Source organism: Crocodylus porosus, unplaced genomic scaffold (genome assembly GCF_001723895.1).
Source record: "Crocodylus porosus isolate Cpor-Errol unplaced genomic scaffold, CroPor_comp1, whole genome shotgun sequence".
In the NCBI taxonomy this organism is placed as follows: Eukaryota; Metazoa; Chordata; order Crocodylia; family Crocodylidae; genus Crocodylus; species Crocodylus porosus.
The window spans coordinates 47837961-47853020 of NW_017728906.1; the positions used below are offsets into that span (position 1 = coordinate 47837961).

Below are 15060 nucleotides of genomic sequence, written 5' to 3' on the forward strand. Positions count from 1 at the left end.
GAACCCTGGCAGTCAGCATCCTGCTTCTACAGAATATTGCCAATATGTACTCAAGAGATTTGAGGTGCCCCCGCCCCACACGCTGTAGGGGAAGGCAACCCCCCCACAGTCCATACCAATCCAACCATGAGGTAAAATTCCTTCCTGACCCCAAATACAGCAATTGATCTAAACTCAAGCAGAGGGACAAGACCCTCTAGCCAGGGGCTTTGCTTCCCCAGCAGGTGCATTAAACACACCTCAGTCTAAGGTCCCAGCTTTGGCTGTAGTCAACACCCAATGTCACTGGGAAACCTTAAAAACACCCAGAAGCATTTAGCAGAAAAAGGGAGTGGGGGAGGGAGAGAGCAACCAGCAACGCCCAGATAGATGGGAAAAACAGACTGAGCCACACCTAGATCACTCTCAACCAATAGCTGTTCAACCTCATTCTGAACACCTCCAGTGAGATGTTAGAGCAATCACTTCCCACTGTCCAGCACGTGTGTCCTGCAGGTGAACCCCAAAAAGGTGCTTTCCTTTCCTCCCTTCTTAAGTCTTATCACAAAGCTTTCAGTATATTCCTTCAGATGTCTGAGTGTCTTCCTTCCTTATGACTTAAACAATGCCAGAGACAACCATTTCCTGATAGGGATGCATTGGATCTTGACATTGTGATATTACCGTTCAGCCAATGATATTTCTGTATCCAAAGAGGCCACCACTTGCTACCAGAACATTTCCACTTCTGTATGCTGAACTTCTGAAGTTCAGTGTCTGGCTGAAGAAACTGGTTGCCACTGGCTTTTAACACATTCACCCGGCACTTTCCTCCCTTGTTCAGAATATCACTCACTCTTAAGACATGGCCTGGGTCCAAAACTCCCTTTGACCTCCAGTTGGGAGGACTTTTTCTAGAAGACCTCACCTAAAAGATTGAAATGTGGGTTTTTGGTCTCAGTATTATTTCCTTTGTGCTGCAAAAAAGAAAATTTCCACTGCATGTGAAATGAAGTACTTTATTGGTAATTTCCATATGGGGCCTCTCAATTTTCTGCCTTGTCACATGAATCTTCAACAAAAGAGAATGACCAGCAACAAAGTAATAATCTTGGCACTATGTTTAATCTAATTAACTGCATCCTTAACATGAAAATAATACTAGTGCCACACCAGGTAATTATTTAATATCCTTGCCTCACCTTCCCTAACCATAGTCACATTGGCTTTTACATGACCATATATTAGATTCATACAATAAAAACAAGGTAACTTCTGGACCAAGGGTTATATAGGAAACAGTGTAAAAGGAAAATAGGTGTATAACAGTTGGAGCAGGTAAGTTTGGTAGCACTGGAGAGGCTTACAATCAAGACTTCTCTTACAACTGGCATTGCTTTGTCAAGCAAAGCCTAGTAGACAAGATACTGATGAAAGTGAAAGACTTCATAGGTGTGGCATTTGCATTAAAGTGGGAATTAACATGTTCTTTTAAAACAGGTGGTGCATAGTGTGACTATTCTCAGACCTGTAGAAGGACAGGTTATCAAGTAAGCAAAACTAATGCCTCTGGGGCTCTAAGGCACTACAGAAAAAAGACAAAATGTTGGGAAGCAATTAGAGGAAAGCTAGTTCATAAGCAAAATGTTAGGTGCTGATGTTAATTGACTACAGCATAAATTCTAGATTTGAAAGGAACACACTACTAAAAGTATAATAATCACATCACAATTAGGATGGATGTGCTTAAAAGGCAAATTTTTCTGATGGGAGTTCAATACATGCTTTCTACCTATTAAAGGTTTTACAAAAAGCTGCATTAGTGCTCTCTTGCCTGTGAAGTGCCTTATTCCATCCCACTAGTTCTAGCCTTTGAATGGTACTTCACTGAAAAGCCCCCAAAGGATTACGTACATTGGGAACAAGAGAATCAGAGGACAGTAAAAAAAGTGAGAGTTGTAAATTAAATCTTAACTTACCTTTTGTTAAATTAATTTTTAGTTTAAGCTACCAAAACACTTCATAAAAGCATTAGAATTTTGATCTTTGATTTTTCAATTCCAAGTAAAGCTGCTGCTTTCAGCAGCTGTTTTTCTTATGCTGTACTGACAGTTTAATTTACTCATTTTTATGTATAGATTAAAAAAAAAGTAGAGCTCTCCTTTAAACTAAATTTGTAAGTGGTCAGTACATACAGAATTTAATTTCCTCAGATACTACTGCAGAGACTTTGAGGGGAACAGTACTGACCAGTACATGAGTAGCAGCCCTCTCCCCCTCTTTCAATAACTTTAATCACTAACTGAAAGGAAAATGCACTGTACATTTCGTAAAACACAGCACTTTCAGGCAAACATTTTGCAGTGGATTGGAAAAATGTGTGCAACAAGACTTAGAAATGAACTCAGCCATCCCCTTAAAGGATAAGTGAAGAAGCAAAGCTTCTGAAATAACTCTGTCCTTTACTGGAAAGCTAAAAATACTAATTTGTGCTTAGTGTATTGCATCATTGGGTTTTATTCTTTAAAAACCTATATTCTAAAGTCCCATTTAGGGCAAGCAGAATCAAAGTAGAGGACAATATTAGCCACTGTATCTCAATTACTTCACTGCTAATCCAAGAGCTGAAAGTAATGAGTTTCTAAATAAGTCCTGAAACATGTTACTACCTTTAGGTTTGCATGAAACAAATTTTAAGATGTTTAAAAATTTAAGAATTTTCTCAAATCTCCACCTTACATAGAATTAGTTTAAAAAGTGCAGTTTATCTGTAATGGCAAACTCATTGTGGCTAGGACCCCCGATTCTTTCTGCTAGCACAATTTGTGCTACAATGCAGGATTTGATTCCAAAATAAGCATATTCAGAACAATCAGCAAAACATAATAGTAACACACATATCACCATTTTACAGTCCAAAAAGTTACTGAGCAACTTGAAGTAAGTCTGTGCACTTGCCATTAAAACAGACCGACTACGTGGGATAATATTTGATTCCTGATACGCTGTTTATTAGCGAAACTGGATTCCCTAGCCTCAGGCAAATCTGCAGCATGTTACCCAGGATAAAAACAAAAAGCCTTGCTTCTTTAAAGGTGTAAGCGAGAGGTTTTAAAGCCCCCCAAAATTCAGTTCCATTGTGCAGAAAACAAATAGGTTTATTGACTGGATACTTTTTCAACAGAGGAATGGAAGTCTCCACTAACAATGGCAGAAGTTAAGCATGGCGGAGATGATACAAATTAGTATCCCCCAATGAAGCTTCCGTACTACAGAACAATTCCTTTAATCATGACAGCAGATGAATGGCAAATCTGAACTAGTCACTAAGCCACATCAAGTAAGTCAGTAGGAGCTTTCAGCATAAACAGTATCTAGGTCACAGCTACATTTGGTGTAAGCAATATAGAAATAAAATTAAGCTTTAGGGGGTTTTAATAAGTGGTTAGACAGATGTGTCAGGAATGATTAAAGTATATTTCACCCTGTGCTGAGGTAGTGCAAGGGACTAAACATCTCAAAGTCCCTTACATCTATATTTTCTATGATTCCAATTTGTGAAATATTTAAGACTGAGAATCTCTTAGAAACAGGGTCTGCTAGTCTTTAGACAGAGTAATAAACCTTTGTCATTTTCCCCATTTAGCTTAAGTTAATCTCAACTGAAATAATGGTTACTGTCCTCTACTGAAGTTCCCTCAAGATTAAATAAACATGGACAAATATTATTTCTTTATTGAAGCAGATTGGTAAGCCATGTATACTTCTCCCAAGTGACAGTTATTAGACCACTTTCACCATCCAAAAAAATTTTAGTAATTAATTTTATATAATGTTAGTACAAGCAGAAGGAGTTAGAAGTTCCTATTATAATACTTCTACAATCTAGGACACAGAATTAAAGCAACCAGGCTCCTGCTATTTCTTCACTGTATAGACCAGCCACACTAGTGTTCCTACTTTTATTTTAACTTTTGCAGAGTGCTGCACATAAGTTCTAGATAAAGCCTTATTTTGGTTAAAATTCATGAAAGTTACTTTATCACAGAGCCAAAAGCTGTTTGTTTGAACCAGAAACACCTCTCATAGAAATAGAGGGCTTTACGTAGCGCTCCAATAGGCTTTTCCATCAAACAGTGCAAGTAGCCATTTCAAAATATTTACATAAACAAAACATTTACAACTGGCTCATAATATACAACGCAACAGTTTAGCAATGATTTCTAATCCTCCAGTGTAAAGAGTTTAAACACAGAGTTGCTATCATAATTTCAGTGCATTTGCTTCACACAGTCACAGGCAATATAGGGCATTTCCAAAACTGGTGATACTCGTCAACAAAATGGAATGAATGTATTCATCAGCTAGGTCATGATTTTTATAGCAGGCTGTAGGTTCTGCTTCAAGTCCACTCTGACTGTACTACTCCTGTTTCAAAATAGCCTCAAGAAACACACAAGAAACTAAGAAATAAATGCATTTTTTTTTTAAAAAGTCCACATTTAATCATGCCAAAAAGATTAAATTTTCCACACAATTTGGAAGAGGCCTTGCTCTTCTCTTCCCTGGGTTGGAATAAACTGAAGATCAATCCACTCTTATCTTCTGGTTTGTCATCCTATAAATAATGCTGTCATAGCCAGGATCCATGTTCCAGAGATTGTAGGAAATTACAATCACAGCTAAGGCAAGGCCTATCATGATCCACAGAATTATGTTGAAGACCACAGCATAGTTGTAGTTGTATGGATAGCCTAGGTTATACGGATTATCTGTTCTGGCCTGTAGGGAAAGAAAAACACAATTAAGCAAGACACTGGGAAGCCAGCAGTCATAGTGTTACTAGTTAGCCTTCATGCAAAACATTCCATCTGCATTGAAATTTGATATTGACAAATCTGAAAGAGACAGATACTTTGAGATGAGAAATATATGAACACAGTAAGTGATCTGACTAAATCATGATTCCACTTAACTGCATTAGCATTTACTTTCAGCAACTCCACAATTGCCTACCAGAAGTTAGGAAGAGTTGCTCAAGTCAGCACAACTTAAAAATTTACATTTCACATTACCTTCCATTTTACACACGATACAAGACTATTTATGCTGCTGTATTCACATGTCTAAAAAACAAATCTTCAGAACCAAAAAACTTAAGGTCACTCAATACCGGTGCAGTCTGAAGAATGGAACGAGTCTTCCTCACGAAGGGAGTATTAAACGTTTTCACAGTCACCACCTCTACTACTGCATTCCCACCATAGAGATTATACATTTCATCTGCAAACTGGAAAAACAACAGTATTTTAGTTTCAGATATTACAACAGGGAAGATGCTAACTGATGCACCTCAGCCTTTTGATTTAAAAAACCTCAAATCACTGAACTATTTGGGGACAAACATGGAATTGTCCAACGATTTGATATTCGACCAGTAAATATGCCGATTGTGAGGTGGTCTAAAACATCTCTTTTGAGACCACCAGACACCTGTACAGTACTTAGTTCATTACTGAATGTTTCTGGCTGGTAATACTGGTCTCGTGGTGAAAGGCATACTATCTGTTGACAAGTGACATTTTACATAAAAACACAACCAGCAGCCTGTTCAGGAAGGAGTGAAAGAACAGGTTATCTGGTGGTCTGGAAATACTAGAGTTGCACGAGTTGAAGGAGACATACCTATCTGGCTGTGCTATTCCTGGAGCAAAATAAAAACCATTACACTTATTTCTGCAGACAGTTTTTGGTGAGAAGTGCCAGTAAATGTATGCAAGCAGGAAGTATCTATTTTTTAAGCCAACTGGAGTTATTGTGACTGTTATATTTGTTAATAAATATGAACCCACTACCATAAATGGCTCTCTCCTGCTAAAAGGAGTCACCCCAATACATTTCTTGAAGAGTGACAAAAATATGTTTGATATGATAACTGACTGAGCAACTAAAATTCACCCAACTGAGAGAAAAATTAAGCTGTTAACAGGGAAGTGTTAACTCCTGACAAAATAAAACCAGCTGATAAAAAGCAGATGTTGGGCTGTCCTCATATAACGTTGTTTCCTCAGGTTTCACATGAGATTTTTGATCTTCAGACATACTTTATAGTACTGCATTTATGGCAACCCTTCTTTTACCTTTTGCAGAGAATCTACAAGGATCTGAGAGGCATCCTTGAATTGCTGGGAGTCTTCTCCATACCGTTTCCCAATCTCTTCCAGGCCAGCCAGTTCAAGAGAATATAGATCTGGAGAGTGATCTTTGGCTAGGTGCTTGTGTCTAGACAGCTTAAGGGAAAGAAGGGGACAGGGAATAAAGCAAACAAAAATTAAGTCCAAGGGAAAAAGAGGTAGTTAAATATTGAGCCAAATTAGATTGAATGAGTCACAGCTTTATTTTTGACAAAGATATTCCATGCAAACTAGGAAACTGGCCTCAACTTGTGATCTTGGATCAGAAAATGAATATAAGCCATCAGTATGATGCAGTAGCCAGCAGGGCAAACAATACTCTGGCATGCATCAACTGATGCATCTCAAGAAGATGAAAGGAAGTGATTCTTCTGTTTTATTTAGCATTGGTGAGACCACAACTGAAGTACTGCATCCAGTTCTGGGCACTGCACTTCAACAAGGATGTGGAAAAGCTCAAGAGAGTCCACAGCAGAGCCACCTGTATGATCAGAGACTTGCAAGGCAAGTGTTATGAGGAATGGCTGAGGGACTTGGGACTCTTCAGCCTAAAAAAAAGAGAAGGCTAAGAGGGAACTTAGTAGCAGCTTACCGCTACATCAGGGGCTTGGCAAACAATTGTTCACCAAGGCACCCTTGGGAAAAAACCAGGAGTAATGGCCACAAACTCCTGAAAGACCATTTCAGGCTTAATATTTGACCATAAAGACGTTTTTCCTGAGTGTCTAGACTGTGGAATAAACTCCCTCCAGAGGTGGTGCAGTCACTTAGCCTGGATATCTTCAAGAGGAAACTGGACAGTCACCTGACCCCAACTGTTTTTCCCGCCTAGTACGGGGGAGGCTGGACCGGATGATCTTGCAAGGTCCCTTCCAGCCCCTAACAACATACAAATCTACGAAACGGTATCCCCAGGTAGCTAATCTGTCTTCATAACGGAAGGTAGGCTGCCTAGTTGTGCTTGTGGCAGAAACACTTTAAGGGGTATGCATCACAAATTTACATAGTTCTACAAAAGGCTTACCCATCAACTAAGGGTATGCAATATCAAAGTCCTGACTCAAAAGGTAACCATAGAAAATAAAACTTGCATAATGTGAGCAAAAGGCATAATTCCCCAAAGCTTGGATACTATGATTATCTTAGCCTTTGATGCAATACAAATAATTCTCCCCAGCTGTATAAGCAATTTTCTGTGTACATAAGTTACAGGATGGGCCCTTCAAGAATGCAGAACTTCAGTGGCTCATCACCTAACCAGTTTATCCTCAATGTCTCACCAAAACAGGAAAATGCCATCTGTTTTCTGCTTGCATCTGGACACATTCTTTCTGCTATTTGTGATGGTGACCTAAACTAAGTTGCATAGAAAATCTGTGGTAAAGCAAAAAAAATGGAGCTGCCTCTACTATTTCTGTTGGGCACATTTTACACCTTCATAAAACAGTCCATCTTTGGCCAGAGGGCTCCGCTACAGCATTCTGACCTGTCTGAAGTGAAACGCCAGAACTAGTTCTGATGCATTCCTCCCTGTAATATACTAAGACACCCTCCTCTTCAGGGGAACTAGATGCATGTTAGCAGAGGGACAGATTGCATAAACAGCAGTGACGATGGGAGTTTCTTACTACTGAGCTCACAAGCGTCTTCATGCAGAAAGGCCTGCAGACAGGAGAAGACTTGCATCTATTAGAGTATTTCACCTCCTACTATTTCTTCTGTCTACAAATAGCCAGGCTATTATGAGAGACAAGAAGCAAAAAAGCAATAAGGCAAGTTTGCTCATTTCTTCCCCCTCATTTTAAGGTAACCATGCCTGCTCTGTGCAAGTGTGCCTGTTGAGAGCAGTTTTTAAATTGTCAGACTAGAGTACATTTAAAAGATTAGAGAGAGATGAACCCTTATAAAAACAGCATACCTGTTGCAGAAACCTACACAGCCAGATATGGCTTTGAACTGTTATCTGTAGAAGAGTATCAGAGCAACAATGGCCAACCTTGTCAGCCAGAGAGACCATTTTATTCAGATAAAAATCTGAATCAGGTTTTTGTGGGCCCATTTTGTACTCTGTCCTGTTTTCACTGAACTGTTCAGGCAATACAAAAGGCAGGTGAAGCCACCTTCAAATCTTTTACCTCTGTAAAGAGATAGTTTTTCCTTTTGTGAGAGCTACTGCTAAAAAAGGAGCTAGTGCTCTCATCTTATTTTAGTTAGAGGTCTGAGCAAACACTTCAGTCTAACAAATGCAGGGTATATTTGAGGTAGCATTTTCAATTCCTACATAAAAAATAAATAAAATAAAAAAAATATTTTAAAAAGGTCACACTGGAAGGGTTTGCTTGCTCCTGGATCTCAGAGCATACACTACCACCAGGGTTAATTAGGTGTGCACTGATAAAAGATTTTGAGCCAATATCAACGGTAGATTTTTAACCAGCTATAATTAGCCAATACCAATCCGATTGCCAATATGCAGCCCAGCAGCTTGGAGAGCAGTGGGGAGGAAGGGGTGTGGAGGTTGGAGTGCAGATCTGAGGCCCCCGCAATGAGGGAGGAAGTGGGGCTTGGACAGAGCATGGCACAGGATGGAGCAGCAGCTTATCCAGGAGGTGCATGTTGTGGGGGGCTCCTGCCACTGTGCACACACCCAGGGGAGTCATTGGGGGGGGAGGGGGAGGAAGGGGGAAACCGGACACATACTCCAGATTTGTGTGCAGGGCAAGGACAGGCTGCTGCTGCAGGCCAGGGTTGCGCTAGGCTCTTCCCAGCACAGGCTGGGCCTGGTCTGTGTTTGGGGCAGATGGCAGCAGCAGCAGCAGCACTGAGAGGGAGGCTACAAGGGGGCTAGTCACCCCCAAAAATTCACCAAGCCCCCTTCCTAGTGCCACCACTGCCTGCCCCATCCCTGCCCTGCCCTGAGCTCAGCTCCAGCCCAGTACCCTAGCTGGGAACAGCCTGGCACAGCCCTGGCTCCAAGCGCACAGCAGCAGCCCATCCTTGCCCCATGCACAGATCCAGGGGGTAACATGCCCCCCCCCCCCAGAGGTCTGTGCAGCATCAGGAGCTGCCCATGCCTCCTCTGGGGATGCCTGCAGAGACAAGAGCCCACCCTCCTGGACAAACTACAGCTCCATCCAGTGCCCCACCCCAACCTGGCTGTGCAGTGCCTGCCTCTGCCCCAGCCCCATTCTCCCCTGACTGCGGGGGCCTCGATCTGCAGCCCCCATATTCCTTCCCCCCCCCCAGACTTACTTGGCCAGATGCAGCTCTCCAAGTTGCATTCCTGGCCACCTGCATGCTGTGGCACTAATTGGCCACATCAGCCAAAAAAAAAGTTATCAACAGTCTTCCTGTTATTGGTGCCTATAAGCTACTGACTGATGTATTGGCGCACCTCTATGGTTATGTTTTTGTTTTTGGGGTTTTTTAATAAAAGAAACCTTGAAAGAATTTCCAAGTGATCATTAGACATGCAAGATGCATTTACAAAGTCTTGCTTACCAAGCTTGAGATATCATGCAGGACTTGTAATTCTGATAGAAAAAGCAGGTCAACCTAGGGGAAGAGGAGACAAGCATTTTTTATGAACAGAAAGCGACATTTACTCAGCCTTATTTTCTTGCAAACTCAGCAGACTGCAACTACTATCAGCAGTCTATTTATGCAGTACTTGTTACTAAACATCAAACAATACTAGAAAATAATGATGATTTTTCTAAACAAAAAGTTAAGAATTGGGGAAGTTCTCTTCCTAGGCAAAAAAGGGAAAGAAAATATATAAGCAAGGACAGATATCTTTAACCATCTCTTACCTCATTGTTCCTGCTGAGGGAGTTAAGGGGAAGGGAACTGAGAATGGAGTTATCTTGGAATAGGCGGTTTCGTAGCTGTCGCAGTGTCACAGAAAGATCCTCAAATACAGAGTTAGCCTTTCCCACCATGTACACTCTCTGGAGAAAACAGCCATTGTTAAATGTGAGAATAGTTCAGCTTAGTTTTTTTCCAGCCTTATGAATTAATTCTTACATGTGCCACTGCTTCCCAGGTCATGTAGTTTCAGACAATCAAATGGTTATGCTTCAGCCACATACTTGAAAAAAAAGCTTAACTTTGATTTCCGAGGTTTTAAGAGAGAATTAATATACTCACTTCCTCACTGGGAGCCAGCTGTAAAACTACAGGAGTTTCCTCAGAAAACAAGGTGTGAATAGCATTTGCAACGCTGTCGAGACTGAAAGGTACAGCCTGAAACATAATAAAGCCCCAGTAAGAAATTATGGCCCAAAATGAGTAAAGTCCTGACCACAAAGAATGGGAGTTCCTTGGAACAGATACTGTGACTTTCTGTATAGTTCAACAGTTTGGGTTCTTAGCCCTCACAAAGATGAAGACAAACAAGCTAGGTGCCATATGCAACCACGGGAAACATTTGCACAGGACCATTGAGCTGCTCCACCTGAGTATTGTGGCTTATTTCAAATGGCTTCTCCAACCAGCTGTGTAGAACTGCTGATGAGAACCAGCTGACTAGAGAAACAGTGCCCTTTCAAGGAAGAGCTGCAATCTGTAGGGTTCATCCTTTATTTGGCAACCTGCTGCAAGTTAAGCAGGGTGTGAACAACCTGGATATGAACAATCTGGGGGTCTACTATACAAGTAAAAGCCATGTTGTTATCTGGCACTTCATTAACCAGCATGCTCTATTAACCGGCATGCCAGCTGACCTGGCAAAGGCAAAACCAGGAGTCCCACTTTGGGCCATGGCCCAGGGCAAAGCAGCCTGCTTGGACCCCCGCTCCCTGTCCTCCAGCACACTGACACCAGGGAGTAAAAGCCTAGTGCACTGGATGCGATGGGAGAGACAGTGGCCCAACCAGGCAAAGACGCCTCTCAGGTAACCAGCATATTTGGTTATCCAGCACCCTCCATTCTGGTGCTGGGTAATAGAGCTTTTGCTGTAGTTACTTTAACAAACAACAAAAAACAGAGCTTCCCATCCCACCCTGCCCCCTGCAAAAAACACACACACACAGGAGCCTGCAAACAGATTTTTTTTTTTTTTTAGATGTATATTGTGGATCAGATATTGGCATCTTAAAAAGACTTTTCCCCAAAGGCTTAACAAATTAATTTAGAATCCTCTTCAATACATAAGACCTAAAAGAATAAAAAATATGATACATACTGTAGAGAAGATGTTTTCAGTGAAACACCAACTTAACACTTACAAGTTAACCTACAAAGAGATGCTAAGAAATTTGGAGTTAGGGTACCCAAAGAAACCCAACTGTGATTGTCCAGGGTGAATGAACTCTTAAAATAAAGGTACATTAGAATAAACTAGTAAAATTTCAGGAAGATTTTGCAGATCTGGACTTTTAGAGATTAGTAGCAGTATTTTCAGTTAATATGTCCTTTTGAAGGGCAAGATTCCCAGAACAGAGGAAAAACTGCAAGGGCAATGCATGAAAGTGTGTTAGATGGCCCAAAAGTTGTGATTCTGTAAGTAAAGGAAGCTAACAGATTTGGCTAGAAGACCATCACAGTTTAATGCAGTGGCACTCAACTTTTGTGCCTGGCAGACTGGACTGGCAGTACCCAGTCTGTCTGTGGGCCAGATCCAGTGAGTGTTCGTAAGCTAGTGCCTGGGTGGGCACCATTCTAATCGTGTGGAGGGAGGCAGGGGGAAGGTTGGCCTCAACACAGCCCTGCAAGGGGGGGTATGGCCCAGTGACACACAGAGAGAGAGAGAGAGACACACACACACACGGCCAAGCCCCAACCTGGCCCTACAGAAAAGGGAAGGGGCGTGGCCAGGCCCCAGCTCAGCCCTGCAGGGAGGGAAGGGGTCAGCCCCAATGCAAAAATAAAAGCAAGGATTCCTACTAGCCCCACAGAAGAAGGGGTTACAACCCAGCCAGGTTTGGGAATTTGGTGGGGGAGGCAGGCCATATTAATGGCCATTGCTCTCCTGCCACCAAGTTTCCTGACCTGTGGGGAGCATCATGCTGGTGAGACCAAAACTGAAACAGGTCTGATCATACCACTCTAAAGGTTTTGGGAAACCTCCAGAGTGCAGATAAGAACCCCAAGCAATGGTTCAAGGTGCCTTAACCTGAAGTTTAACCTTATCAAAAAGGAGGTTAGAAGACAATTTGATTCCATTGTCATACCTTCACATGGCAGGTGTTGGGGAAAAAAGGTCCTTTAACATAGCTGAAAAAGGCACAGTGAAAAGCAGTATCTGAAGCCAAATAAATTCAGTTTAGAAATAAAGCACGTTTTTAAATAGCAAGAGTTATTAACACACAAAGCAAACTACCAGAAGTAGCAGCCTTTCCATCTCCTGAAGTCTTCAAACCAAAACTAGATGGATAAAGCATGTCCTCTGGAAAAGGCAAAATCTAGCAGTATCAAATGAGTGATAGTTGGCCTGTGACAATGTCAAGATAAGTCATCCAACAGTTCCTTCTGGCTTTGAATCTTCTGAAGTCACATGAAGTACAACACCACACCTTACTAATAAGAGCATGTGTTGTAATTTCTCTTTAAAAAAAAGAAGAAAAAAAACACGAAACACCACGCACACACTTTTGAGTATTAACTAAAAAACCAAACAAAGTAATGGAGTATGAATAATCCAGACCACAGCACATGGACACTTACATTCTCAACTGGGTAAGAAATCCCATTCTTAGGCAGCATCAGTTTATCTACACCCTTCACTGTCACCAGAACTGTAGCTCGAGGACGATGAAACAGATCCCCCACTGCAAGCCCAGGCCAGGAGAGGTCCTGTAACAAATTCAGATGCATACATTTTTTTTTTCTCCAAATGAAACACCTGACAAAACTTTATCAAACAAATATAAGGAATTCATTATGCTATCAACATTTTTATATGAGAACATATTAGAGACTTGGGGAAAAAAAAAAAGTCAAAATGTATAATTCTCTGAGACAAGGGCACTGAGAGATAAATGCTCGTAGTATGAGAAACAAGCAGGAGGAACTCACCCTCCTGCTAGCTGACACCAGCCTGGACATAGTGGGGATAACTGAAACGTGGTGGGACTCAAACGCATGACTGGGCGGTGAATGTCGAGGGCTATAGGCTGTACAGGAGAGACAGGATAGGAAGGAGAGGTGGGGGCGTAGCACTCTGTATTAAGGAGGAATACACATCATCATCAATTAGCCAGGAGTCAGAGGAAGGGCACTCTGAAGTGCTTTGGGTTAGAGTACAAGGCAGTCGAGAGGAAAGAGACTTAATGGTGGGGGTCTACTACAGACCTCCCAACCAGGGGAAGAGCTTGACCAGGAATTCTTAGGTCAGCTCATAGAGGTAGTCTAAGGATGTGGTAGTCATGGGGGACCTGAACTTCCCAGACATCTGCTGGGAAGAGCAGCCAGCCAGGTCTAACCACTCAGGTAAGTTCTTAGACAGAGTGCAGGACCTCCATCTAACCCAGGAGGTGCACAGCCCCACCAGGGGGGACGCCTTGTTGGACCTAGTGCTGGCCACGGGTGATGACCTGGTGAGGGGGCTGCGGGTGCTCGACCACCTGGGCGACAGTGATCATCGCCTGCTGGAATTCACCATCCAGCGCAAGGTGGCAAAGGCCTGCAGTAAGACAGCAGCCCTAGATTTCAGGAGGGCAAACTTCAATGAGCTAAGGAGGATAGCTGGGGAAGCACTGAGGTCCCAGAGGGGAAGGGAGCCAGGTGTCCAGGGAGAATGGTCACTCCCCAAGGAGACGATCCTCCAAGCCCAAAGGAAGGTAAACCCAACACGGATCAAAGGGAGCAGGAGGGCACACAAGCCTCCATGGCTCACCAAAAAGCATCTGGGAATGTCTCCTTGCTAAAAGGGAAGCATACACCCAATGGAAGGGAGGGGCCATCACCAGGGATGACTATACTGCAGTCACTCGGGGATGTAGAGGGGCAGTCAGGAAGGCCAAGGCAGAGATGGAATTAGGGATAGCTTCCCAGATTAAGAACAATAAGAAGTCATTCTTTAAATACATAGGGGGTAAAAAGAAGGTTCCAGGTAATGTGGGGCCTCTGCAGGATGTGTTGGGGAATTTGGTGGTCACACCAGATGACAAAGCTAACATGTTTAACAATTTCTTTGCCGCCATCTTCCTAAGTAGGGACCAGAACAATCACCCCCCTGCTGGGCCCCCCCTCGGGCCCCGGGGGAGGCACACCTGGGCCAAGGGTTAGTGAGGAACTAGTTAGGGAACTTCTGGAAGGACTGGACATATTCACGTCAGCCGATCTGGACGATCTCCACCCTAGAGTTCTAAAGGAATTGGCCAAGGTCATTGCAGGACCCCTGGCACGGCTTTACGTGCACTCGTGGTGCTCTGGTGTGGTGCTGGAGGACTGGAAGAGGGCCAAAGTGGTTACCATCTTCAAAAAGAGGAAGAAGGAGGACCTGGGAAACTACAGACCAGTTAGTCTTACCTCGATCCTAGGCAAGCTGTTTGAGAAAATTATTCTGGCACACATCCACGAGGGGCCAGCAGGGGACTGCACGCTTAGGGGCAACCAACACAGGTTCATCAGTGACAGGTCCTGTCAGCCCAACCTGGTGGCCTTCTACGAACAGATTACCAGATCATTAGATGCAGGGGTAGCAGTGGACATAGTCTTCCTGGACTTCCGAAAGGCTTTTGACACTCTCTCACCCCGTTCTCATTAAGAAACTGGGGGACTGTGGTGTCGACACCCACACAGTCAAATGGGTCGCCAACTGGCTGAAGCGCCGCACCCAGAGGGGGTTAGTGGATGGGTCCTTCTCAACCTGGGAGGACGTGGGCAGTGGGGTTCTGCAGGGCTCGGTCCTCAGGCCCGCACTGTTCAACATCTTCATCAGTGA

The 15060-nt window shown here is 42.9% G+C and overlaps 1 protein-coding gene across 1 annotated transcript in view; it reads right to left on the reverse strand.

Moving 5' to 3' along the window:
- Nucleotides 1-1643: 1643 nt before the first annotated feature.
- ATP6AP2 (ATPase H+ transporting accessory protein 2) overlaps nt 1644-15060 on the reverse strand; it is a 21544-nt gene continuing 8127 nt past the window's right edge. The window contains exons 3-9 of the mRNA XM_019529094.1: nt 12840-12968; nt 10323-10418; nt 9986-10123; nt 9675-9728; nt 6120-6269; nt 5153-5269; nt 1644-4761 (exon numbers count right to left, since the gene is read on the reverse strand). Of these exons, the coding sequence (XP_019384639.1) occupies nt 4567-4761; nt 5153-5269; nt 6120-6269; nt 9675-9728; nt 9986-10123; nt 10323-10418; nt 12840-12968 (879 nt within the window). The 3' untranslated portion in view covers nt 1644-4566. The remainder of the gene's footprint in view (nt 4762-5152; nt 5270-6119; nt 6270-9674; nt 9729-9985; nt 10124-10322; nt 10419-12839; nt 12969-15060) is intronic.